This window comes from Vidua macroura, chromosome 8, assembly GCF_024509145.1.
Source record: "Vidua macroura isolate BioBank_ID:100142 chromosome 8, ASM2450914v1, whole genome shotgun sequence".
Lineage (NCBI taxonomy): Eukaryota > Metazoa > Chordata > Aves > Passeriformes > Viduidae > Vidua > Vidua macroura.
Window position 1 is genome coordinate 10,730,848 of NC_071578.1, and position 27,621 is coordinate 10,758,468.

Below are 27,621 nucleotides of genomic sequence, written 5' to 3' on the forward strand. Positions count from 1 at the left end.
GTACTTTGAACTTCTACTTCATCAACACTTCTGGCTAAGAGAAATCAAGCAAGGTGCATAAGCAAGAAAACACCATCTGTAAGGATGACAAACTATAAACACCATTCACAGGCCATTAAGTTTGTAATCTTTTTCTCTTCATCATTATTCTCTTACCTCCATTAAATTCTTCCACAACCAAGTGCAGAAGCCAAAGGTGACGGCAGTAGAGTGATAGACAAGAATTTTTATTGTCCCGTCAACACAGATAAACCCAGAGCTGAGAGAATGTCAGGTGAACTTACCCAGTGACAACTGAAGTTCAGTATTCTCTGAAAAAGGAAGAAAATACAAATGATTTTTATGCCTTTTAGGCTTTTAAGGTTTATGTTACAGAAGTATCCTGACTCTGTGGAAGGCTAGTCAGGCTCTGACTGATATTTATTGTTCACAGGAAACTATTATCTGCACTTGACCAGTCTGCTTCAAATTGCAGATTTGCAAGGTTGCAAGACAATCAGAGGCATCCAGCAGCTGTGATTCTCCTGAGGAGCTGGAAAGGACTAAAAGATGATGGAATGAAAAGGAAGGACTCAGTGGACACAGGTAAGCCACTTGCAAATGATTGTGAATAGCTGCAAAGACCCTCTGTTGGTCAGGGAAAAGAAAGTTCGCAGTTTGCATCTCCACATAACAAAAAGAAGAGAAAGGAACTTGCTGAGAGTCAGATATAGACTAGATACATTCCCACAGGAACAACAGAGAGAGTCAGGTTTTCTAGCATGGCCAAATTTAGGATGTTCTAGCACAACAGTCCCCAATTTTTATTTGACAGTGAGTGCCACCACTGGTAGTAGCATTACATTAGAATATGCAGTTTGCCTTATTTGCAAAGAGAAACCCCAATGCAAACCCCAGAAGCTTACTAGTCAGTTGATTCTCAGTTGCTGACACTTGCAATGCAACCAACTTCCACAGCTCTGTCAATTGCTAAAACCTGCCCATAATCCTCAGTTTACCATGGGACTGTGTTGGAGCCAGTGTTAAAACAGTCAGCTGTTTAGTAGCTGAAGATCATCAGGTTGGTTAAGCATGAATTGCTAAACTCATTCTCATTTTTCCTGGTTGCATTCTTGCCTTTCATGTGGTTGGAAGTGTTCACAGCATACATTTTAGTTATTGATGGCAAAAACCTTCTGGGTATTATGGGATTGCTTTAAAACAGTCAGGATGAAATGTGACAACTGCTGGGTTATCCCTGTGGTTATCATTCATATTGGCAGTGGTGAATGAGTTGACTACAAGATACACCTCAGGCTTCCTCCTTTTGCCAATGTTTACTAGTTTCAAAGTTGTTATAACACAGCTCATTCTATCTGTGAGCTCCAGCTCTGTTTTCTCCTCAGCTGCAAGCTCAGAGCACCAGCTGAGTATGTGCAGTCCTGATGTAAGTGCAGTTCTTGCAATTCTACTTTACACTCAACCAACTATGAAACCCAGCAGAATCTAAGACCAGCTTTTCAGGGCAGCTTTCCAGGTTTCTTAGGCTGCAAAAGCTGATCAAGAGAGAACGTCAGCTGGGAATTTCAAGCAGCAGATTTTCTCATCCACTGTCTTCTGTGGCCTGTGGTTTTTTTTTTTTTTTTTTTTTTTTTTTTTTTTTTTTTTTTTTTTGTTGTTGTTGTTGTTGTTTGTTTTTTTTTTTTTTTGCTCCTAAATCCCATGGTGATCTCTGATGGGGGAGCAAAACTCAGGAGCACAGAGTGGCAATGGATTGATGTGTCCAGATCACAAGGGGAGAGGATCACTGCAACAGTGAAATTCAAGGCCAGACAGAGGAGCAGATGTCACAAGAGAAGAACCAGTATTCAGTTCCAGGATTGTGGCAAAGAGTGCCAGCACAGATATGGTAGTTGTGCAGCCACGTGAGTATTGCTTCAGCACCTGAGTGGGAGTAGGAGCTTCTTTGGAGAGGGTAACATTCTCCCTTCCTCCCATGGCAAATCCACCCTTGGTTTATCACCTGGGCACAGCTGGCCCAGGAAGTATCTGCAGCTATAAGAGCAGGAAGGAGGTCTGAACCCAGAGAGTACCATGACTGTGGAGTTTGCTGTGCATTTGTGGTTGGTTGGATGGTGTAAAAATGCTCTGGATCCAGAAATGGAAGTGAAACAGAGGAATTACATAAGAGAACTTCCAGAGGAGAAAATCCAGACAAGTCCTACTGTCCTCAGAGAGAGCTGCTGGCTAGTAAGCATGACTAGATATTTCAATATAAACGGGATTTGAGGAAAACTGCAACCAGGTATTGGTGCTGAGCATCTTCCTGTACTTGGAGGCAATCACACTGACTGAGTCTGCTCACCACCCAGCCTACTTGCCAGATAAATGAATGTATGAACTCCCCATCTGAGGATTTAGCAAAGCAAAATGGCTCTCTAAGTCATAAAGTGTCAAATTCTTGCACTTTTCTTGAGATTACTTTAAACCTCAGTCTTTGCAACAGGCTGCAGCAAGAGGGAGTACAAGAACAAAAAGCCCTCGCTGTTAATATTTATGGCAACTAAAGCAAAATCGCAACACGTTTGCAGATGAATAGGAGCCCTTGTTAAAAGCTGCACAAGCCTAATTTTAGGATAGCACTGGTTTGGCATTTGATTGTGTGCAATAACAAAGGAGAGATTTCATGTTAATTAATTTAGAGGAATTATTAGTGTCAAAAATAAATAGTTCAATCGCCTTTTCAAAATAGTCTGAGGAAGGGAAATGAAACTTAGTGGAAAGAGGATAGAGATTTTCTTCTAGTTACAGATTTTTTTCAAATATTTTGGTCACTTTTTGTCAAATGCATTGCCCCAATATAAGTAACAAGATTTTGTTATAATACATTTATTTATAACACCTATGTAATATAATTATTTATAACGCCTATGTAACAATTACCTACCTATTGCTACAAAATAAGCCATATGGCTAAATAATTTTAATTTGTTCAGTGAAACAAGAAGCACTCATTGATATATATATATATAATTAGTTGGTTTTATATATATATATAATTAGTCCCTATTTTATTTAAAGAATGAAGCATCCAAACCTTATCTAGAAAAACAAAACAAAACAAAAAAAACACTCAACTTTTTGTGATATTTACAGCTGAAAGTAATTTCTTTCCCCCTAAGGGAAACTGCAACAAGACCTGTTGTATCCCGATTTGTATTTTTTTTTAACAGAGATTCCGTTTGGGGGAATTATGTGTAATGTCAAACTACAGTATTCATCACTCACCATGGCTTGGTAGGAATCAATGAAGCAGTGTTCTTCTTGGTCTCCCTTCATTACACAGTCTTCTCTGAGAAAACTCCTTATTTAAAATGAGTGTAGATTCACAAAATCCTGATTATACAAATATTTACTCAGGAAAGATTATACTCCTTTGCCTAAAAGACAATCAGATTCACAAAAGGCCAGGCTATATTATGCCCCTGCCTTACATTAAAATCTCAGCTGGTTAAGCCTACCCAGTTCTGTTTCCTTCTCTGTATCCTCTTTCATTCCTTTTTCTCCCTTCCTACTCCATCACAGTACAGGCAGTGTTGGCATAGTCCCTGAGGTGCTTCCATCACACAGGGTGCATCGTCTAGCATGTTTCAGGAGAGAAATACTGTGGAGCCAGGAAGTCTCTCAGGACCACATTTTTCACAAATAGTCTCTGATTGCAAGTATGAAACACTGCAGGGGAAAGGATGGCAGATTATTGCAATCACTGTCATAAGGATTTATGTCCTTGACCAAGTCCATATTTCCACCTGTCTCAGAACCTGCCCAGTCCCAAGTGAAGATTTGTGTACTCATCCATGTTTCAAGCTGTTCCTGCTTCTCTTCTCAAGGCTATATAAATCCTGAGGAAGATGCTTGCTCCATTGCAACATAAATGTCATCTACTCCCTTCACTAGATTCCAGCTTATTCTTCCTGAACCCAGAAGCAAGAAACTCCCCCAATACTCTTGTGTATGTGCAGATCTCTCTCTTTGAGGTAGTTCCTCCTGGTGCAGAGGAAAACCCCCAGCCACTGCTCATCCTGGCAAAGGCAGAGGCTGAAGAGGCCACCTAAAACTTGCAATTTTAATTTGCTCTCATGGTATCATGTTTTATACCCGCCTCCTGTTCCATGGCTCCCACGGCTTGCTCATATCCCCTCTCCCCAGGCAATACTGGACATGTGAAACAGAAGAACAGTCTCCTGACCAGGTAGTGTAGCAGCTCTCATGGAAAACATCTCACCAGATGTTAGAGCTGCACATGTGGTATTGAAATATCAGATCAGGTGGTGCCTCAGGTCTGGGTACCAAAGAATGCAGCCTTTCCTTTCTCGTGGGCACAGCCATGGAGTTCAGCCACATCACACCAGCTTCTTTTTGTCTGAGTACACAAACTCGGTCTCTGCTCCCAACTGAGAACGCTATCCCTTACATCAAGGACAGCAGATTATTCTTTTGTGCCAAAGACTCCGGTTTCTTATCTCTGACAGCTCAATCATCACATCATCTGTGGCAAAAGATGGCTGGCAGCAAGAATAGATTACAGCGATTTAAAATGTCTCTCTCAGATAAGTGCAGACCATGAGTATTCAAAAGTACACATAATCAGATTGTAAGCTTGACTACCACAGCTTGCCTCAGACAACAAGAGTATAAATACAGATTAGACAAATTTTGGGTAGAAGGTCCATTAAGAGTCCTACTACATTATTACTTATTAAAAGTAAGGGATCTGGTGCAGTTTCCGCTGTTGTTAGAATCTCCTAAACTAATAATTCCTGAAAAGTGGGCTCAGGGGAAGGCTCATACTGTATGTGTCTGTCCTGTATCCACCCACAACAAGGACTATGCTGGAGAATGTGTCTGTGGTCCTCAGGTTGAGTCCAGTATTTTCTCTCCATGACTCCAATGATTCTTGTGCACTTACTGAAGAGCTCTGCAGGTGTAGTGTGTTCACACTGCATAAGGTGTGCTCACCAGACACCTCCATATCACTGGATGGCCACTCATCACAATCCAGAGATTATCATCTGCCTAAATGAGACAGCTATATTGTTTCTCTGTTAGCCTTAGCCACTCATTGGCATGCAAATCTCTATTACAATCCCAAGAGAAACTTCCTCTGACCTCTTACTAATTTCCTTCTTCCAAGCTCTTTTTCTGTCTCACCTACTCATCTCTGAATTTCATTCCTTTAGATTAAAGCCTCCTTAAGAGACTTGTGCTGGAAAGGTGACACTTTTTAGTTGATCCTCTGGGATTGATCCACCTGGTCAGTCTGCTGTATAGAAGATAAAGGATTGGGCTGATAATAAGGTAGCTCCACCTTCAATCATTCCTACTCTGCTGATCATACTTTGACTCAGTTTCCTCCATTTATACAACAAAAGTGGCCTTTGTGAGGAGTTTTGGGCTTAGTAAAGGAAAGGAGCTGTTTAAGTGCGAGTGTTAATTATTGTTATTACACAACAGGCTGTAACTAATAGTAACCATTTAGCTGGGAGATGTGGAAACAGGTATGCAGTTAATTGCTAGATTTAGCTGAGGTCAGGTGGTTACATTGCAGACAATCCATCATTGTTGTAAGCAGCATGAAGTTATGCCCAGCCTGAATTACTGTGAGTCTCCCTTCACCTCTGGTCATGTGCTAATATCCAAAGACGTGTCACCAGTGAGCATTTGAGTGAAATCTCTAGAAGAATAAGGAACAAATCTGTAAATCGTTTTCTGAAATGCCCTGCCAAAAAAAAAAAAAAAAAAAAAAAAAAAAAAAAAAAAAAAAAAAAAATCAATAAGATCTTCCATGTCAGGAAGGAAATGTTAACAATATTAATTAAAAAATAAACTCTCCCGTAAATCAAATGGGAATGAGTGAGAGCAGGCAGACGGGGATAGAATAAAATTCCAGCGGAACAGCATTCAGTTCCCTGTAGTTTTCATGCCTGTGGGCATTTGGAAGTGCCTGTCAAAGCTCAGGGCCCAGTCCTGCTGTGTAGGCAGTAACCAACAGTGCTGTCTGTGGTCAGGGACCAGCAGCTCCCGTGGCCAGCAGACTCCAGGCTCTGCAGGCAGCGCTTGATGAGCTCCTCCGGCCACCACTGTTACTGCTCCCCCTGCGGGGAGGACATATACTGTGAGAGCGGCACAGCTCCTGCGGGAGAAATTGCTGGTCCTAAAAGCGTGAGAGACAGCTAAAGCAACAAGGTTTTTTTTTTTTTTTTTTTTTCCTGCTGATAAACCACTGGAGGGGAATCTCCCTCTCCACCAACTGCTGTCATTTCATTGCCGAAAGCTTGTCCCTGTCTCCATCAGCATTTATGTGGGTACATCTCTGCTGTGCATGAGTGATTTATTTAAGCATCGGCAACTACTGTAAACGACAGTACAGTGAAGCACAAGCAGAGGAGGGAACAGAGGGGTAGAAACGCGACTTCCCCTCTGTGAAAGCAAGCACAGGTGCCTATTCAGAGCAACTCCAGGGCACTTACACCAGTCACGGGAGGAGGGAGAAAGAAAGGGTTATTTCAGAGCCTGCTCAGACCTTTCAGGCCACTTAATTATTCAAATTAAAACATTTCCTCTGGGAAGACTATACACACACGCATATACTGTTCCTTCACTTTGCACGTCTGCTTCCAGTCGATGTGCGGAGGTTTCAGTATGCTGGGGAGCAGGCTTTAGGGATTTGAACTGATGGGAAGCACACGAGAGGAAGGGATCGGATGATACGAGTTTGAAAGTTGGGCTAAGTCCGTCGTTGGAGTGTGTGTGAGAGAGGGGGAGTGAGTAACCAGCCACTCACGACACAGGCACGGGGCGTCCTGGCGGGGCGGCTGCGGGAGGAGTGTGATGCAGAAGCGGCGAAGTGAGAGGGAGCAGAGAGAGAGCGAGCGGGAGAGGAGCGAGCTGTGACTTCCACAGAGGCAGCCGGGAGAAATCACCAGCCAGGATTTGCTCCTCTCTCTCTCCCTCTCTCTCTGATTTCAAATCAGCTCCTCCCCCGTGTGGTTGTGGCTTTGCTTTCCATCACAAGCCTCATCAGCAACACCAGTCTTGGGAAAAAAAAAAAAAAAAAAAAAGAAAGAAAGAAAGAAAGAAAGAAAGAAAGAAAGAAAGAAAAAAGACGGAGAAAAAGAGACAAAAGGAAAAAGTGCAAAAGAAGAGAAAGGAAAAGAGGGGGAAAAAAAAGAGGTAGGAAGAAAGTAATCTCTTCTACCCCTCGGCTGCATCTAGCACAGAAGAGTCTGAAACTTTACGTGGAGTTCTCGCCGTGTTTACCCCGCGGCGGCTGAATCGGCAGCGCCCGGCTCCCTCGCTCCTGCGCTGTCCTTCTTGCTCCTTCTCTCTCGCACTCATCAGCAGTCGGCAGCGATGGAAAAAGTTGCTGGCTGGTACCCAGCCTGGCACATTGCTCTCCTGTACTGGACATGGCTTTTCCTCTTCACTTCTGGCTTTACTGGTGCAGAAATAACTTGCCGATCCTGCCGTTCCCAGGTGCAGCCGCAGCAGCAGCCGCAGCAGGGATTACTGATGCACTTGAGGACCGACAGAGGAGAAAAGGAGCAAAGGAGGTTCCTCGGGGAGAAGGGAGGTGAGAGAGGGCAAGAGGCCGGCACGGAGGATGCCGGGCAGCAAGCGACCCTCGCTGCTGCTCCGGGGATGAAATTCAGCGGCTGGGAGACACGGCGAGTGACGAGGGAGCCAGAGAAAGTGGTCGGGGAGCGCCGTCCCCGAGCAGCGGCGGCGGCTCCGGCCGAGGACCGACCCCTGCAGGGCTCCCCCAGGGCGGGCGGCCGGCCGGGCTCGGTGCGGCGGCGCTGGGGCCGCAGCCCGCGGGGCTCCGCGGGGCCGGGGCCGGGGCCGGGCGGCGCCGCGGGGCGGGAGCCGGGGGACGGCGGCGCCGCCCGCTTCGGGCTGGAGGAGCTGCGGCTGGCCAGCACCACCTTCGCCCTGGCCGGAGACTCGGCGCACAACCAGGCCATGGTGCACTGGTCCGGCCACAACAGCAGCGTGAGTACCGCGGGCGGGGGCGGCTCCTCCGGGTTTTCCTTATTTCTTCCCTCTCCTCTTTTTTTTCTTCCCCCCCACCCCCGGTGTGTGTGTAATCGGGGGTGGGGGATGCTGGGATTTTCTTCTTCCAAGGGGATTTTGCGCCTCCGGGCGCCGGGGATTGGCTTCGCTTAGCAGTGTGCAGTGGGGCAGAAGGGCTTCAAAAGGGCCATTCTTGTGGAGTAGAAAAACTTTCCGCTACCCGCCCGCCCGCAGAGCACATCCCCCTCCCGGCCCCCTTGTCCCTCGCCCCGGAGCAGAGTGGGATCCAGCGCTGCCACCGCCCGCGGCGCGACAGGAAGGGTCGGTCTCTTTCGGGGGATGCGCCTTCGCATCCAGCCCTCTCCCCAGGATAACCCTCACGGGCAGCCTGGGAGGCTCAGCTGGAAGGATGCCCAGGGAAAGCCCCTCTCCTGCTTCTTCTCCTCCTGCCAGCTGTGGGGGCCCACGTCAGCCCAAGGGCTCATCCCCAGGCCCTGCTGATGTGGAGATGCTGGAGGGCTTCAGGACTTTGCCTGCGAGGTGTCTCTCTGTAGGGGATAAAGCTGCTTTTTGTCTCTTGCCAGCAAGGTGTTAAACAGGAAAGTTTTGTTTCTTCCTCATAACCTGCATGTGTCTCAGGAATAGCAACAGAACAGCTCTGACTTGAGCCAAGCAGAACAAAACTGCCGAGTGAAGTAGGCAACTGATTTCCAGGCTGGAGCCATAGTCATGACATGAAAGTTACCCGGTTAAGTTGAGCACTGTATCCTTCCAGCCTCTGCTGCCATCATACCTGGAGCTGAGGGCTGAGGCCCAGGGAAGGCAAGGATATATTACTGGGAGTGCTCTTTGCCTGCCCTTAACTCTGCTTGTGGACCAGCAAATGTGGAGGGATCTGTCTGTCCGGATTCTCCAACTTTGCCTCTTAGGGACACCAAGCAGAATGCTAATGAGAGAGAAAGGGATGCCACCACTACGTGACTGTTGCCCATACAAGTTCCCAGGAGAAACAGGGACTCAGGCTCTCCTCTAAGGTGTCTACAACTGTAATGCCAGAAGGTTTCTGGCTGCTTGGCAGAAATCTTTGGCCTCTCTCTCAGCTTTCAGTACTAGGAGACTGATAACATTTTGAAATTATAGTCTAGTCATTATGAATTCCTTTTTGTAAAGATTGTACTGAGCTACTCAATTTAGAATTGCAGTGGATGTCGTAAGGACCTCACTGTGGGGTTCAGCCCTAGTTAATTGGGACATGGTTTTATGGTCTCATCAGGAAGTTTTTAATCAATTAATTGACAGGGGAATATTTGTCATTTCCATTTTGAAGGACTTTCTCCTTTCTTCACAACTCAGCTAGACTATTCTTAAATAGTTGTGTGAACAGAAGCTGCCTTGTAGGAACTCAGGTCTGTTCATACAAATTGAATTGAGACTGACACTGGTTTCAAGTGACCCATTTGCTAAGAAAAAAGATTCTGATATAAGAAGTCATCCAGCAGGCAGCAGTTTCTCTGGCCTATCACTGCCATTATGTTTCACCTGTACATTTTTCAAGACACATCTATTGTTATATATGTGTTTAGGTACACATATATTTGTGTATATGTTCTGCCACTGTGGTAGTGCGGGCTGCTGTCGTCAGGGGCTGATTTACTTTCTGAGTGTGTTGGTGTACAAATGTTTTCAGGGAACTGTGAGGAAACATTTTGTGATTGTCCTTCCTGAAGAGCTGCAGGTTGCATCGTGTACAGGGATATTATGCTCCCCCCTTCACTGCAGGGGCTCTGGCAGTGCTGTTCTGTTTCCTGCTGTGCTTGCAGCCCCCAACACAGGGGGCTGAACCGACAGAAGCTGGGCCCAGCAGACTGAAGCTGGGCCCCAGCAGGACTTGGATGCACAGCAGGCTTGTCCAGGCTCAGCTGAAGCAATGGTGTGCATTCAGCCCAAAGTGGCACCGACCCATTGTCGCCGTGCGGAGGTTCTGGGTTCCCATCAGTGCTGGAGTTGGGAGTGGGATGGGCTTGGGGTGAAATGCTTCCTTTAGGGTACAGCATACATAGTTTTGCCTGCATGGAGGTTGCAGAGGATCCCAATGTGCTGCTTGTGAGGATGCTGTGTAACCCCAGTGCCCTGTCTGCACTCCAACAGCAGCAGCTGCTGGCTTCCTGCTGGAGTTTCCATGCTGTGGCATCCCCATGCAGCACACCTCTTCTCGTTTTCATTCTTGTGTGCAGCACTCCTCTTCTCGTTTTCATTCTTGCTGTCAAACAACTTTTGCCTTTTGCCCAGGTAGAGGGGCAGTGTGAAGAAGACCATAGTTTGCAGTATCTGTGTGAGGACAGGAAAAACAAAAATAAAGCTCAAAATATTTGAAATCCTGTTAGGTGGAAAATTAAAGCATTGTCACCATCAAGTTTTTGTATTGCAGTGTACCTTATCCTGTCAGCCCCACTGTGGTTCCTTATATCCTTATTTTGGTAGTGGTGTGGATATAATTGCAATGCTGCTGTGGCGGAGAAAGAACTGCTGAAAGAATTCCTGAATTCTATACTGTGGGATTGTTCTGGGTGTTTGCAACTTCTCTCAGGCTTGGCTGTGATTTTATATTGAGTGTGTGCACCACTGAACTGATGGCATTTAGTTCTGAATTCACTAAGCCACAGGTACAGTAAGAATAATAAATAATAGTACAAGTTGTCCAAGTTTAACTCCATCAACATAAATTGTTCTAGATCAGTGCTTATTTTGGCTCATTTGGTTATTTTAGGATTTTAGGTACTCCCTGGACAGCTTGCTCTCCAGATCCACATTCATATCCATACACTTGGAGCAGGCTCTGCTTATCTGTAGTGACACAGTTCACATGTTCTCTAATCTCTCCTGTGCACCTTGTTTCACTTATGGAGTCAGCAGAAGTTCCCCAGAGGAGAGCATAGGTGTAGCAAGACTGGCTTGTCAAATGACTGAGAATGAAATCAGGAGTATATCCAGTATTATATTAAAATACAGGTGGGCCTCAGGATTTTTGTGACTCCAGTGGAGGTGTGTGAGGCCACACAAAGCCATCCAAATTCCTGAGCTCTTTCAGTCTGCAAGAATGAGAAGAGCGGCTGCAGCAAAAGTGGCTGCTGAAAAGGGTCTTTGATTGCACTGAGTGCTGGACTGTCTGGGATGATCCAAGAAGGTGTTAACTGGCCCAAGCCAGCACCCTACCTGAAATCATTTTGACAATATAATAAGAGCCTAGACTATTGAGTCTGTAAATGTACTTACCTGCATTGATGCATCCTGAGCATCTTTCCACTGGCCCCTATAAAACTGGAGTAAAAATTCATAGGACTTGAAATCTTTCGCAAATCTCTGCTGCAAGATACACAAGTGAGATCTCCTGCCTTTTTGCACCACTCAGAAATGTCATCAACGGTGTGGAAGTTTCCTAGCTCGTGGAGATACCAAACATGTTGCTGATGCGGTATGTCCTGACACTGTAGGTTTGGAATCTCTGTAGCTCTCTTAATGCCATGCTATAGACTAGGGGAAAAGAGCTAGCAGAGATTTATGTGTGGAGCTAAGAGAGAGACCTGGCTTTAATGGAGAGAACCAAGTCTCTAGGTGATGCCCATAATGAGCTTTTGTGATAGAGATGCTTTTCAGACCTTACAAAAAATGAAGACTGCTTCTGTCCTAAATTAGCTTGAAGCAAGATCAGTGCCTTGTTTGTTAATTTGAAAGTATTCTGGAGAAAGAGAAAAAAATTGGAGGAGGTTGAAAGGTAAAGGAGATTGACTGAGTGCCTTGGTGCTACAGCTGGTGCTATAATGTGGTGCTGTGAAAGAAAGCAGCATGGGTTTCACAGTCATTTATTGTAATAGCAGTTTACTGTTGCCTTGCACTGGACAAAGTGCTCTCATGGGCTGGACGTTGGTGTAGATCTCAAATTGTGTGGCAGAGAATTTGAGCACGTACTTGGCTTTATACCTGGGGATTGACTTTTACGTGAGCATGATACCTTTAAACAGCTGGTTCAAGTTTCTGTGATTTACATGGTTGGAAAGACAAAGCTGAGCTCCTCATAGGAGCAGCAGCAGATCCTCAGCAGACTGATGGAGACACAGAGGTGGAGCTGGGAGTAGATGCAAAACAACCATGGCCAGACAGTTTTTATATTCCATCCACAGCAGAAGATTGATATAGCTGAAGGGTCCAGTGCGGGATGAAGCCTGCAAGGTCATCATTGCTCTTGTCAGGTGATTACAACAGACAGCAGGGGAAGAGTTAGGTCTCTTATGGGAGAGCTTTTAGGCAAGATAAAACTGCATTAGGCATTGCTTGCAGGATGTTACTTAATGTTACTGACCGGACAAACGGGGCACAGGTAAGGCAGAATAACGATGCACCTGTATATTTCCAATGCAGTCTATTTTTGTCCTGGACAAAGTAATTGTGAATAAACTGTTGTTGGATTTTCAGCTGAAGTGCTCAGACCTACTTTGTAAATGAGGAATTTCAAGAATGGCACATAGTACTGCATCCGACAGCCATGACTGATCAAACTACAAACACGTACAAACAGCTGAAGGTCTATCATCCTTCTATTTTTCACCTTTCTATTGCCTTCTTCCTTTTTGGGTAGCTGTTCCAAGCCTTTTTCTCCTGACTGTTGGAAACTTCTCTGATTTCTGTTCTAACGTTGCCATTTGGCAATTTAGATTAATTTTTTTTTTCCATTTGTGTATGTTTCCTTTTAATTTAAGTTATTTTCCCTCCCTGGCACTTACGTTCCCTGGAATTATTTTACAGGCAGTGATGATATTCCCTTTCGGCCTCTAGTATGCTAAATCAAGCAAGCACCCTTCTTTCTGTATCTGCTTGTACAAAAGATTGTAGAGAGTGAACTCTGAATTTCTAGGGGTCAGGTTCCCAAGAACTTGAATTTGAATCTGATTTTTGTTTTTGATGAATGAAGATGATAACAAATATATTCTTTTTTACAAGTGAGGCAGTAAAGGCATGGCCAAAGTACCTTAAATTGCCAGTGTTCTGTTCAGTCTAGAATGGGGGACCATAATCAAAATGGGTTTTTTTCACATCTCACTTGGAGACTTTGCCCAAATGTCATGTTCTTGCAAGAGGATATAGTTGATAGCCACTGCCTTTCTCTTGTTAGCAAGAGCTGTGGCTCCAGAGTAAAACTATCAGGGGTGCCAGCATCATCCCATGACTGACCAGCATTTTGTTGTATGATGCTGTGATAGCCCATCACTCCCTTCCTCCTATGGCAATTGAATCATTACAAAGGAGGAATTTTGAGGTAACGAATGTGGATGTGGAGCCCAGAGCCAGATGCTCAGTGAGACCCACAGTGAGAAATGACTCCAGTGTCAGTTTCTTCGTATTGAGATTGATTCCTAGGGTGCTAAAACAGCTGCCAAAAAAGATTCATGCAAGGAGGGTTGGCATTAATATAATTCAGTAAGATGGAGTCTGTATTATGTACACATTACAAGAATATATAATACTATTAAGAGTATAATGCACCGGATGCGGGGACTGTTTCAGGCTAATCTCTTGCTAGAGCTACTGAGAATATATTTTGGAAGGGCTGAATAAAAAGTGAGGAAACAAAAAATGGGAATTTAAACCACAAAAAAAAAATCAAATCAAATTAAAATATTGCTAAAACTTCCTTGTTTCAAATTTTTGTTTTCTTGATTATATTTAGTACTGATGGATAATCAAATACTCGACATCCATTCTAGATATGAAACCTCCTCTAAATTTCCTGTAACTGAGTAGACTTTATTCCTTTAACCAGAGGTCTTGAGGTTTTTTTGGTATTTATTTTCTTGTGTGAGTGTGTTTATATTTTCAAAAAATGACTCAACAGCCATAATATTTCCTTCTTCTGTGTTGCAGTCCATCTCTAGATGTATTTCTTGACTGGATGAAACATAGGCTTTTCATATACAGAATATGAAATAGGATACACGGGAAATTGTTCATAAGAAGAGCCGTGCTCTAAGAGAAAGCAGTAAGTGAAAGAGAATCTGTGAGGACTGGAAGAAAGGCTTGTCATTGTGTGATGCTGTCTCTGTGAAAGAGTTTGAGAGACGGTGAGGAGCTTCTGCCACTGACAGGTGGGATATGCAAATCCCATCACAAGGGGAGATTAAGGAGAATAATGGAAGAGCTCTGACAGTTGCAACTGGCATTCATGCAACATCGAGAGGCTATAAACTGTGTAAAGAAATCGGGTTATAGCTTTCAATCTTCTTAATACAGTACTTTGTAATAGAAAATGGGTTTCTCCCTTTCCTCCTGACTTCAGATAAGATGTTTGTATTTCCCTAACGTGGAGACCACGGTGAAGTCAGTCCAGAGGGGGAAGCAAGGAGGTCAGAAGTCCTTAATTCATTCTGGAGGGGTTAGAGACCTATTGAGTTGTGACACAGCTTTACATGTGAAGGGCTGCAAGGTCAGCATTGGCCTTGGACAATCTCACATCCTCTGGGCCTTTCATACCACGGCAGAGTGAATACAACCCTCGCGTTGTGCAGAGCTCCAGCGAGGGGAATGAAACTGCCCCATTAAAGACTTCTTGCTCTGGAAAATGCTATTGTAGCTTGGCCAGAGCAGTTTGTAGGTTCATATTGATTTTCCTTTGATTCCAAGGCTCCTGAAAAATAGCCCTTAACAAGCCCAAATCATTAAAGTTTAAATGCAACATTTTTTGTTTTGAATCAGGCAACATTTTTGGAATGGATTTCCGATTCTTATATTCTACATTTTAAAATGATCCAGTGATACAAAAACCTTGATTCAGTATGTTGGACTGAGATGGCATTACCTCTGGCTGCTGCTTCACAGAGTAAGGGCCTCCTGTGGGAAACATGTCCTGCCTGATGTCCAGGTATGGGAATTGCACAGCACCTCAAACTGTTTTTGTCTATATTTAGGTAACTGCTGTTATCTTAAAAGCTGTGTGTACTGGATCCTGTTCATCCAGATGCAAAGCTGCATTCAGGTTTACATTTCCAAGGAGGAAAAAAAATTAGGACTGACACAAGGTGCTTTTTTTCCTCAATTATTTTTTTATACCTGGCCAGCAAACCAAAAAATCAATGACTCCCGCAGCTCTAATTGACATTTCTGTGTTAAATGAAAATGGACCTTGATTCCAATTCAAATGGCAGCACTGGGTGATAAGGTAATTATTTTGGAATTTTCAATGCATATAAAAGTTGATGCAGTAAAATGATTTTTGTGCCACTTGGAATTTTTTTTGGCTGTATCTTAAATCAAACAACAGTTAATGTAAGAGCCCCTAATCCCTAATTCTCAGTGCTGGTAACACAATAACACTTTTACTTAGTACTGTACTTTCTCTCCTTAGGGAACATAAAAGAAAAGTACTTTCAGAAGGAGCAGGATATTTTAGGATATGTCCCAAAATGTAATTTCTTTCTTTTAGAGGGTTTGTAAGAACTTAATTTAACCTCCCATCGTGTCCCTCAGTGGAGGAGTGTTTTCTTTTGACTGCACAGTGGCTGTTGGAGCTGCCTCTGGACTCCCCTGTGCTGCCATGCCGGGCACATGCTCAGGGCAGCTGTGCTGAGGTGCCCCTGATGTGGGGTGAGTGGGGAGCAGGGGCTTGAGGAAACTGGTGGAGATTTAGAGGGAAGAAGGAGGGAAGTTGCAGCTCTTTCAGCAGCTGTGGGGGGATGTCAATGCCAAGCATCTCCAACGGGAGCAGCCCAAACCAGGACAGGGCCTCTCGTGTGCTCTCCCCGTGCCGTGTTTGGGGCAGAACTGCTTCTGCGGGGGAAGGAAGGTCAAGGGAGTCATGGACCTTGTGATTTCTCTTCTCCTGCTGGGAGAACTCCAGAGATAACCCCTTCATCTCATCTGGGCTTTTGGAGTGGAAACTGTTTACCTACAAATGGGAAGCTCTTGATAACTTACACCACCAGGTCCCAGCCCAGTGTCAGTGTTCACATCCTAATTGTGTGAGGTTTGGGGTCACCTTTGCTGCTGATCGTGTAAGGACAGCAGTGCCATGAGCTCTTGCAGATAATTTTCATGCACTTCTTGAGGAGGAAGTGAAAAGCTCCTTAGAAAATCTCAGGCTCTATAGATAACCCAACAGAGATATCCCGTGTCATTTCTCAAATGTTTCTCTTTTTCCCCCCATTCTCACCTCCCCCACTAAATTTAAGGGGGAGAAAATAATTCAAGGGAAATATTTTATATAACAAACGTAGGCATGTTTTTGTCTCCATAAATTTTCCCTGCTCAATATGTAATTTTCTCAGGTGCAATTTTTTATGGGGGGGTGAAGTAATCATAAAGTTCCTAATTCAGAAAGCACTGAGAAATTCCTAACTAATGTGGAAATGGACACCATTTAATAATTTGGACTTTGCCTGGAAACTTTTTCTTTTAACTACAAAGTATAATTTCAGTAGATTAAAGAGGTCACATGCTCCCTTTCTGTGTGTGTCACTGGGTCAGTTTAAATCTTTAGAAACAGCTTAATGTGCCCTGTCTTAGCCAAAAATTGTGCCAGTATCTTTCACTGAATATTCCTGAAAACAAGCGTAGGAAAAGTGAATTCCATTGACTATTCAAATGAGTATTTGAGGACCTTATTAAGTATTTACTTATAGGTAAGTGTAAATATGTTTTTCTGATGTAAAAAGAATACTTATGCTAAAAATCAAACTCTGTATGCCAAAGAACATGATAGAGAATATTAATTTGCCTTCCACTGCTTTCAATTCAGTTTTCCAAGAAAAAATACACTCCTGTAGATGAGAGATAAAATCTTTAAATGAAACACTATTGGAATCATAATCAAATTTTGGAAATGGTTATTTGCAAATAAAAGTGAGATCTTACTTTAATCAAAACTTTAGAATTTTTTTTTATAGGACAGGCTAAACAGCTTATTAAGAGATGCACCAGCAAAGCAGGAGATACATTAAACTTAATTTCAAAATGCACAGGTCCTTGGTGAAATGCCACCATGTTAGAGAAGTTTGGGGAGTGATTATTCCCTGAGATGTTACTCTGGCTGAGGATTGAACCATGGGGAGGGACTACACTCCACTTCATTTATGTTCATGTTTCCACACACCCCCTCAATATATTAAAAGTGACAGAACCTGGGCCAGAGATGAGATGAGATGAGATGAGATGAGAATAGATCTGGATTACATAGATCTGGACTTAGTCTGGATCCAGTGACCTCATGTCACTGCAGATGAGCTGATGAAGTTTAGTAGTAAATATTTAGGCTATTGTAACTGAAGGATGCTTTGATGCAGATCTGTGTGTTTGTTTCAATAACAAATGACTGTTTAATTGTGTATCCTTGAAAACAAAACCAAACAAAAATAAACAAAAATATTCTTCAGCTTATCTTTTAGACAAAAAGCTTCCAGTTTGGTGTTGCCTTCCATTTTATTTTCAGCTTTTCTAAGATGACATGTGATCTTTCTTTTTTCTCCAGAAACTTGTCATCCACTCCAAAAGAACTAATTTTAAAGTTGCTAAAGGAGTGAATGTGGTTGATTCCAGCTGTCTGATACTGCAGTCTGTGCACGTGGCTGTGACCAAGGCATGATGGCAGGGCCCTGACATCCTGCCTGTGATGGAGGGAATTGGGCCATGGACCCCTACGAGAGCTGAGGAAAGGAGACACAGCTCTCCTGTGCCATGCACCAGGCTCCTGGCATCTTTTTTTCCCTCCTAAACACTGGGTTCAGCAACGGCTGAAATCTCTGTTACTTTCATGATGCTGCAGGCTGGGATCCCGTCAGATGGAGAGAGACTCAGCAGCTCCCATAGCTCCCTCTCCCATGGGAACGTGAGTTCTTCCTCCCTGCAAATGTGTGCTGCATCCTCCTCCTCCTCCTCATCAGCCACCCACAGCCCTGCCTGTTGATGCTGTTGCCTGGCGACCACCCTGTGATGGACAGCTTGGAGGGGAGCGATGATTAAACAACCTGAACTGGCTTCTGAAAGCAGCGATTTCATTGTAATGTGACAGGCAGTGACAGCTCAGACAGCAACACATTCTGAGTGTGATTCCTGAAAAAAAAAAAAAGATAAACAGTAAACACACGAGGAGAGAGCCACACACACCTGTGTGTAGGTGTGTAAGCACTGATGCTTTCCCTTGGTGCAGAAAGGCTGGGAAGGCAAGTAAGTGTTTCTGTATTAATGGAGGGTCAACAAAACCCTAATAAGTGTCATGATGAACAGGTCAGCCCACGAGCCAGGGCAGCCTGCACTGATGCTGTCAAACATGAGCTCCTTGGGCAGCAATTAAATGGGATCCTGCAGGTGTTGGCAGCAGGGGGCTGCACGGCCAGCAGGAATAACACTGCTTCTGGAGAGGAACACCTGGAGGCTTCAGCATGAAGCTGGTGGTCCTGCTATGTCCACCTGCCATATCCCTTCCTGCCTGCCAGCTGGACAAGACAAGTACAGGCACAAGGATGCAGGCTGTCATTACAGTGTAAAAGTTTGTCTGTACACAAGGTGTAGATACAGGATGCAGTGAAGCAAATAACGTTCATACTGATGGTTTGTCTCATCTGTGCATGGATTCAGAGAGAGAAAATGAATGTTTCTGGTGCTTCTCACTTGCTTCTCAAGCTCTCCTTTTAGTTTTGTCCCAAGTATAATTGCTTTGTGCTGCTGTCTACTACATCATGTTTGGGTGTTGGTCCCTTCCAGCCTTCCTGGGGAGCCAGCTCTGTCTTGGCAGTTTTACTGCACCTGAGCTTTTCACCATGGCAAACAGTGGAGGTGAAAGTAGTGCAAGTGAACATTACATCACTGCTGTAGTGCAAGTGAACATTGCATTTCTCTTAAAGCAGAGTTAACCAAAGAGATTCTGATGTTTCCTAGAACTTCTAAGGTGATGTTAAGTGTAACAAGTATTTCCAGGAAATGTTTGTGCTCTGGATTATCTGCCTGTGTTTTGATGGCTGTGCATGTCCTTTTTAAATTGTTGGTCCGTGTCTATCCTGGGTACAGCAGCACCAATTTTCTTCAGTGCTATTCAAGTTCTTAAGGCAGGCTTATCAGTGAGGCATCTGAGGGATGGCTTTGAAGTGAAATAAGAAAACAAATCCCAAACTACTTTCTAAAGGTCCTTCCAAAAAGAGTTAAGAGATCACCAGTGCTCCTGTCAGACTGAAAGAGAAATGCACACACAAAGAGAAGAAAATTTCATTGCCTGCCTTTCTCTATCCTTCCCATATCTCCTATCTCCATTGCATCTGGCACTCTCTCAGGATGAAGTAGTTGAGGAGAAATGTGGACTCTGGGCCTGTTCCACTCACATAAATCAGTATTCATCTAAGCCAAGAACTGCTTTGAGGCAAGCAGAAGAAGAATCCATCTCTATTCCTTTTTGACACTGAGGTATTGAAAGGCCAGGCAGAAAGAGTAATTTCTGAGAAATCTTGCATTTGGCAAGGTGAATTTTGGTGTGAAACAAACCTTTATGAGCAAGTAGGGGAAAGAAATACTTTGAGAAATTTTATGAGGATCAGAGAATATTGTACAAAAGAATCAGCATCTCATTACAAAATGTTACTCAGGAAACCTGCACTTAATCCTTCATATAGAGATCATTTTGTTTAAATAAGGACATATGTGGAGATTGTTGCTGGAGAGAGTTCAAAGAAGAGAAAAGATGTCTGTAATTTTGGGCTTCTGCTTAAATGTATGGCATTGTGTGGTTGATGTCTGAACTGGGATGACACAAGACAAATTAAATTTTAACTCATTAGTAAATTTTCCTCCTAACAAGCTACTCAGATGATCCAGAAATACATTATGCAGTAGCAGCTGCTAGGAGATGAAAATATTTCATTGTAGCAATATGTGGTATAATGAAGGATGGAGAATGAATGCAGTAGCGCAATAAGGACAGAAGAAGACGGATGACACATAGTCTTAAATATTCACCCTCTGTGTCGAGTTTACACAGGACAGATGACGTCAGTAAATTGAAAACACCACTGAGACACATAAGTCATGAAATACTAATATTAGAGCCACTTGGGGAAAGAAAGTTGTCAGGGGGAAGAAAGTTGTCAGAAGAATTTTCTGTTAGAAAATACAGTTAGTCAAAACCAGAAAATTTCTTGGAGGTATGTCATTTTTAGTGACATTTTCTACACTAAAATATCAACCAAAATTGTCTTCGTTCTGATAGTGTCAAAGGCTGTGATGAGAAACCTTGCCAATTGACTTGCTTTGGCACCAAGATAATGACAACATGGTGGACACATATTCTATACCAAATATAAAACAATAAGTGTAAAAGTTCCTTGTTCCTCTGTCCTCTTTGACCCTCACTTCTGGTAATGGGCCCTGTGTTTTCCTGGGCCCTGTCTGTTCAAAATGGTATTTTTTCTGTCCTGGAGATATTTGGGTTCCATGTCTCTCCTCTTTGCTGAGTCTCCTCAGTTGCATGGAGGGCATCACCATAGGATTTTTGCTGAAGTTCTTGGGGCACTGAAGGTGCTGTAGGGAGGCAAGTCGGAGGGTAGTCTCAAAGGCTCAAATGTTTTCCTTTCAGAACCAATTATGGGGATTTTATCACTGATAATCATTGAAGTGTCCAAAGCCACATCTCTCTTTATGTTTGAAATTAATGTTTAATGTTCTGACATTATAGAGAGGAAATGCTTTAGTGTTATTGACTGTCAGGTGAAAAATATTTACTGATACTCATGGGAAATTTAAAGATCTTGCCTTTCCCTCTTGGGACTGAAACCTGTCTGAATTCCTCAGAACAGAAATGCTGGCTTCTGACACATTCAGATGGAGAATGTAGCTAGGAAAGTGGTTTTAAAATTAATCTTGGCAATATTTTGCCATAAGATGATCTTTATTGGCTGCTGTAAAGTTACGGTGAAGGGAACTTGAATATCAGATATTGCTTTTTGTTCCTGAAACAGTCTTAGCTTTTACTGAGGATAGCTTCATGGAAAATCAGAAGTGTTGCAGCTTTTCCATTTGTTAACTAGAACAGAAACTCAAGGGGAGAATGAATTGCAAGAGAAACATTTTTGAAAGCACAAATAGCTGTTTTTTCACCATTCTGACCCCTTCCCCTGCTGAGCAGATTGATAGCCGAGATCCCAAGGTGCGCTATTTCCACTCAAGCAGAGCCTCCTGAAGGTGTTAATCGCTGACAACGTTTTCATGAGGAACAAGGAGATATCTCCTCCCTGTTAATTGCAATTGATGTACGACGTTTCTCTTTCAAGCACTGAAATGCTTTAAAGAGAAATGTTTGATTCCTGGTTTAAATAACTGTTTCAGCCATGATCTGGGAGGCAGAAGGTGTCCCAAGGAATGCTCTGGAGTGCTTTATGGAGGAGTCAGATAACTGGATTGCAGTGGCCCTGCTCAGGGAGGAGGTAGGGTGGATGTTTGCTGCTGTTTTAAATGTGTGAACAGGCGATAAGGAACAGCAGAAACATGGGGTTTACAGATCCATTGATTATGCGATCACTCCATTCAGCCAAGTAAAGGTTTTTTGTGATTTAGACAATTAACTTTTGAAAGGAAAAAAAAAAACAAAAAGGATGAAGAAGATACAGATGGGCACAAACACAGGAGATGAGCATTGATTTTAGGGTATGGGGAGAAGCAGAAGAAGGCAGTTTGAAGGAAGATGAGGGAAGCTCTCAGGGTGTCAACAGACCCTTGAAAGGGACCCATCTGTCTGTAATTTCCTGCCCTCTCAGGTGGACGGAATGACCAGGAAGGAATATGAGGGATAAGTGTAGATAGTTGAGGGTCTTTTGTAGAAGTTTGTGAAGCTTTAAGTAGTCTGCTGAGTTTCTTGTATCAGAGTAGCTGAGCCATGGTTGTTGGTAAGCTTTGAAAAGCTGACATTGAGTTATCGCAATTGAAAAAAAACCCACTGTGGTCTGAAATGTTTTCTACCACTGAAGAACCAGTGCTGGGGGAGAAATGTGTTCTAACTAGGTAGGAAACCTTTCTGTTTGTGGGGCAATGGGAAGTGGAGAATGAGAGAAGACCCAGTAAAACTGGGGGGGATAAGGCTGGAAAATTGTGTGCTGAGATGTTGCTTGGAAAATATGGGGATGGGGCAGCAAATGGAAGTTGCTGTTGGAGAAGAATAATGTGATTGTGTTAGAAAGCTAAGTTTTTGGGACATGGCCTAGAGAAATTAGAGTAGGCAGGGGAAAATGTGGGAGAAGGTATGGTTTGTGCATTGGGACAGTACAATCAAACTAATAGGTTTTAGTAGTGGTTTAAGCTCTAGAACTGGCTAAAAAGACACTCTAGAAGGAAAAGAACATTTCAATATTTTAGATGCAGATAGCTGGATTGATTTCATGTAAAGAGAGAAACGTGAGCTTTTTGAGAAAGAATGGTGTTTTTTTTCTATTGGGAATTTTGGACTTACCTGATGTAGAAGCACTGGCTGGTAACAAAAGATTGAGACAAAGGATAAGAGCCAGGATAAAAGTAAAATAGCCTGATTATGTCTTGGTAAAAGAGCTTGGTGGAGGTGATAAGGAAACACACTGGCAGATATTAACATTGTTAGCCAAAATTTCATACTCAATGGGCAGAGATGCTGCTGAAGGGTGAACTATAGATGAAAAAATTTACCTTTAATTTTCCACACTGTGACTTTCCCTGCATACACTGTACTATTTTTTCTCAGCATGTCTGAATGAGAGTCACCTTTCTTAGCCACCACCTGTGGAGGTTTGACATGAGCCAGCCAGTCAGTTGTGTCTGATGCATCTGGTTTAATTGTATTTCAATGCTTAGAGTCAGAGCTATGTGCACACGAGGCCCTCTTCAGAGACGTGGGCAATTACACAAATTGGTGTGGAGACATTTTGCCAGAAGAGATGTATTTTGTTTACCTTCTTGAATTTGGCAGGGAATTGCCTTGCTATTTGAAGAGGTACAAGCTCTTACAGCAGGAGAGATGCTGTCTCTGGGCTCAGAAAGAAGTGAAATACTTGGGGACAACAAAAGTCGGTAGACACAGCTTTTGTTTTCAAAAGGATGATGTAAGGAAAACTAAAAGCCTTTAGGCCCTCCTGTATCTTTGTGATAAAAGTTAATATGGATAAGGCATCATCCTGTGCAGATTGGGGAAGGATTGGTGCATTTTTTTCCTTTTGAGCATGGAGACTTGGATCGAGCTCTCCTGTGGCTGACGATGCAATCACAGCAGAATGTTTCCAGCCTGGCTTGGATTTGAGACTCAGAGGGGCAGTGGGCTGTCACTGTTGAGCTAAGGAGGAGCAATGTCATACCTACTCTTGGTTTGCAGAAGGTTACCTGGAGTACTTGTGTTTACCTTACCTTAGTTAACGCATTTAAAGTGTATTTTCTACTTCAGGATGAAGAGCTCTCAAGTGGACAGTTCCTATAGGTGGGCTAATGTTTGCTACCTCTTTAAATTGGGTTCGTGTGAGATGTTTCACTTAAATCTTCAGATTTTTTTTTTCCAGCTGAAGCTTTTGCATGTCTGCCCTGCAGAATCTTGCACAATGACATTACTTCTTTGTTGGGTTTTCTTTCTGTTTTTTTTTTTTTTTTTTTTAAGCTGGTGTTGGCAGCTGGAGGCAAAGGGATGATTTTAAATGGACTGATGTGTTATAAGAGGCATAAAGAGGCAGCCTCTAGCACCTCATATCCTGCACTTATCATCTCAAGGGGGCTGGAAGTCTCTGGGATGACCAAGAATTACAATGGCACTTATCAGTGACTGACTCTTGGCTTCTCTCAGAGGTGATTTCTCCCATTCCAATTGATTTTTTTTTTAATGTTCCTCCCCCTCCTTTCCCCCATTCATTCCAACTTCTTTAACTTGTGAAACACAGCTTGGCTTGCTTCTTGTGAAGATCTGCCAACACCCACATTAACCCACAAGTACCTTCTTTCTAGCCAGTAACTTGGCAGGAGGCCTTCTGTCTTTGTAGTGCATAGTTCCTTCTGGAGAGTAGAACTTGCACTGCTGTTGATAGTTCTACCTGAAACATTTTCAAATGTGTGCCTTGAGGTCAAAAGGTTTTTTTGGATTTTCTGCGTGATTTGCCGTGGGATGTGAAAGGAAATCTGCCCTCAGATCCGCCGCTCCTTTTGGCAGTTTCACTGGGGGTGTGTTTGAGTCGCTCTGGTTATGAGTGAGATTGAGTCCCTGGTGTGTGTGCAGTGCAGGCAGTGAGGATGGCCACTGGTACTGGTGAATGATGGGAGAGCATCCCAAGTGCCCCCTGCCCACCTGCTGCACCAGCACCGCTTCTGCTGGTGCCACAGGACAGAGGATACCACCAACCTTTGTGTAAGGAAATGCCACAGTGCCTTCCCAGAAGGTGAAGGTGGTGGAGCTGTCACTCCAGCAAGGTTAAGGCATAGCAATTGCATGGGATGGTATCTTCTGTTGCATTCCTGCTGAGATACCAGGCTTTCCTTGTGATTCTTCTCAGGTTGGGTGCTGTCTTGTTCAAGGCGGGGCTTGGAACTTGTCCTGCCTTTTAATGCACTTCAGCGTCCCCCTAACTTTCTAAATTAATTGGAAGTGTTCACTTTGGAATAGAAAACCAATATTTTAAGGTATGTGGGAGAAGTGCTTATTCTGAGCTCAGCCTTATGAGAAACAAAATGTTCCAGCATTCCCATCCATTATGTAAAGGGTAAACATGAGGGGAGCAATGTAGAAGTTTTGACAAGAATTTTCCAGTTGATGGTATCCATTGCCCCCGAGCAGTGTTTGCCCAGGTGTGTCTTTAAGCAGAATGTAGGTCTGTCCACACAGCCACAGCTACCTGCAACCTGCTTTTGACACCACTCCTGTTCCCTCACACAGAAGGTAAATTGTAGCCAGGGTGAGATATTTTTGCTAATTATAAAACATTAAATGATCTTAATCTACCTTCTCCCCAATGAACAATGCAATTGAATTATCATTAGAGTTGTACAGAACCTTTGCTAACAATGGAACCATTTGTACTAAATTCAGGCTTAGTTTTCTTATTCCATGAAGTCCTATCATTGTGTTGATTGTACTTTGAAGTCATAGCAGTCTTCCCTCTCCTGCTATTCACCTAATTTATTTCAGCCCCAACACACAGCTCCTAAATTCTTGTTAAATTTGTTTCTGAACAAAAGGACTAAAACTCGGTGTGTCTTAAATGAAAGATGTGAGACAGTTATGGTTCCCTTCATTTCCTCATATCTATTTGCTGTATCTAGAGAGCTATTGTCATGTGTGCACTACTGGGAAATAATAATACTAATAAAAAATAATAATTCTCCTAGGATTTGCTGTCAATAGAAACAATCTATAGAGAACTTATACCTAGCGAGTGAGTGATTAAAGTTTAGCAGCAAAACTGAAAAATACTTTCTGAATGCAAAAAGAAGCTAAAGAAGACAGACAGGAGCTAGAGGGATCTGCTTGGTCTCTGAAGCCAGTGTCAGTTAGAACGCTGCTGTGAAGGGGTGGGAACTTATGTGAGAACTTTGCCTCCTCATGGCTCTCCTGTCTTTCTCCTCTCTCCCCAGGAAACCTTTTCTGGCTTGGGGGCATGCAACAGTTGAAATTTTGTCTCTTCTGTAAGCAGGGCTGGAGGAGCAATTTAAGAGCTTAGAGAGAAGTTTGGGTGAACTCAAGTTGTGTGAAAGGATTTATAAAGCTGTGACTGTGACTCTGGGCACTGTGTGTGGATGATACTGAGTGTTCAGTAGGTTGTTACTGCTGCCTTTATTCTTCCCAGATATCACAGATTTGACTGGCTTCTGAGAACTGACCTTCCCCAAAGAAAAAAAATTAAGAGTCTTGTAGGCACCCAATTTGAGACAGATCAGGGTCAGCACTTTACTTGGCCTTGTAGGAATTGTGATTGTCTGGGTGAAGTGAAAAATTTTTTTCAACCTAGATGAGTGAATAGCTACAGAATCCCAGGTTCACCAGAGAAGCCTGGTTATTTAAATTGTTGTGTCTCTGTTAGTTTCCTCTCAGAGTGCAGAAGAGCTGGTAAAGTGCGATTAGTTTCCTTTCTCTGATAAAAGCAGATTAACACTGGCTAAAATTGCACCCATTTTCTCTTGGTAAATGAACCATAAGACACACTGTCAAAAGAGAGCCTTCCATAATGACTGTGGTTAATATTTCAGAGCTTAAACTCAAGCATGAGAGAATCAGCAATGTATGCTGTACATTAGCTTGATTTCTATTCACTTGCAGCTCAAGAGTATTCTTCTCTTCCCTCATGCTAATTTCAGAGTTCTGTAGAGCGAGGGATTTGCATCTGATTTCGTACTCAGGTATGTATGAATTTTTTATTGGGAAAGCTGTACTGTAGGCAGAAGTGAGGCAGGATAGTTCATGTGCTTGTGGTTCTAAGCTGGGGCTCAGGAAATCTCAGTTACCTCCTCTCCTGAAGAGTTCCTGTGCTTAGCAGAGAATCCCTGTGCCTCGTGTCAACTCAGTTCCTTGAATCGTAGCATGAGCATGAAAATCCTTTCCTTGCTTCTCATGGAATCCATCAGTTCTTGGGTTCTGCAGAGGTTGTGGTGCACGAAAATACCCTCTTAAGGTCCAAAGTTAGATGGGGATGATCTCCTGGGGCTCACAGGTTGAGCTATGCAAATAAAAATTCCTGTGTTATGAGGGGTACCACATGTACCAAGGCACACGCCCTGTCTGGGTCTGCTGGTCTTCCTTTTTACCCCTCAGTATTTTTGTGCTCAGCACTTTCATGTGGGGCAGTGAAGATCTGCTCTCTGTGAATCTCAAGACTGCTCCTTCCTGAGGTGCCAGGCAGAGGGTGACTTTGGTCTCACCTCTTGCTCCCTTGCTGTCTGTTTTTTGCAGAGAAGCTCTCTGGCCAGGTTGCTTGGGTGCTGTCTGCGAGTGCTGCTTCCTCTGCAGAGAACGTGCTTGGCTGGATGCAGTTTTCATTTGCTTTGTGTTCCACAGGGATGTTTTCTGCCTAATTTCTGCTCTCACTTTCCTGGAAGAAAACATTAAATTTCAGACCATGGCACTTCTGCTGTTAAAACCACATCTGTGTCCGACTGCCTGAGTCTCCCATTACTTTCTAGTCCTAATGCATAAACCAGTGCAGCCAAGTAAACTACATGGTGCTTAAAAATTACTTGACCCTGTCTTTCATTCTTATCATCTGCTTCAAAGCAGCACTGCTTGGGATCTGGGACATCTGAGTAGCCTTTTTGGCTGACAAAGCCAGAAGTGAGAAAATACATCAGGAATGTTATGGTTTTAGGACAGGCACTTGGGAATGTAGATTGAGACAAATTATGCAGAGAATGTAGGGTAATGGTCTAGCCCAGGATGAGAAGTTGTAGGACAAATGCAACAGCTCTGGTGTGCTAAAAACAAAAATAAGATGGTTGTACGTAACCAAGGTGATAGTTTTCTTAAGAGCTCTTGAAGCAACTGAAATTGTTAACATTGCAATTATTCTCAATAATTTTATATAATAATAATTTTAATTATTCTCAGTAATTTTATTCTAC

At 43.4% G+C, this 27,621-nt stretch overlaps 1 protein-coding gene across 1 annotated transcript in view; it reads left to right on the forward strand.

The window, feature by feature from the left end:
* Positions 1–7,160: 7,160 nt before the first annotated feature.
* Positions 7,161–27,621, forward strand: part of SORCS1 (sortilin related VPS10 domain containing receptor 1) — a 260,159-nt gene continuing 239,698 nt past the window's right edge. The window contains exon 1 of the mRNA XM_053984129.1: positions 7,161–8,031. Coding sequence (XP_053840104.1) covers positions 7,393–8,031 — 639 coding nt within the window. The 5' untranslated portion in view covers positions 7,161–7,392. The remainder of the gene's footprint in view (positions 8,032–27,621) is intronic.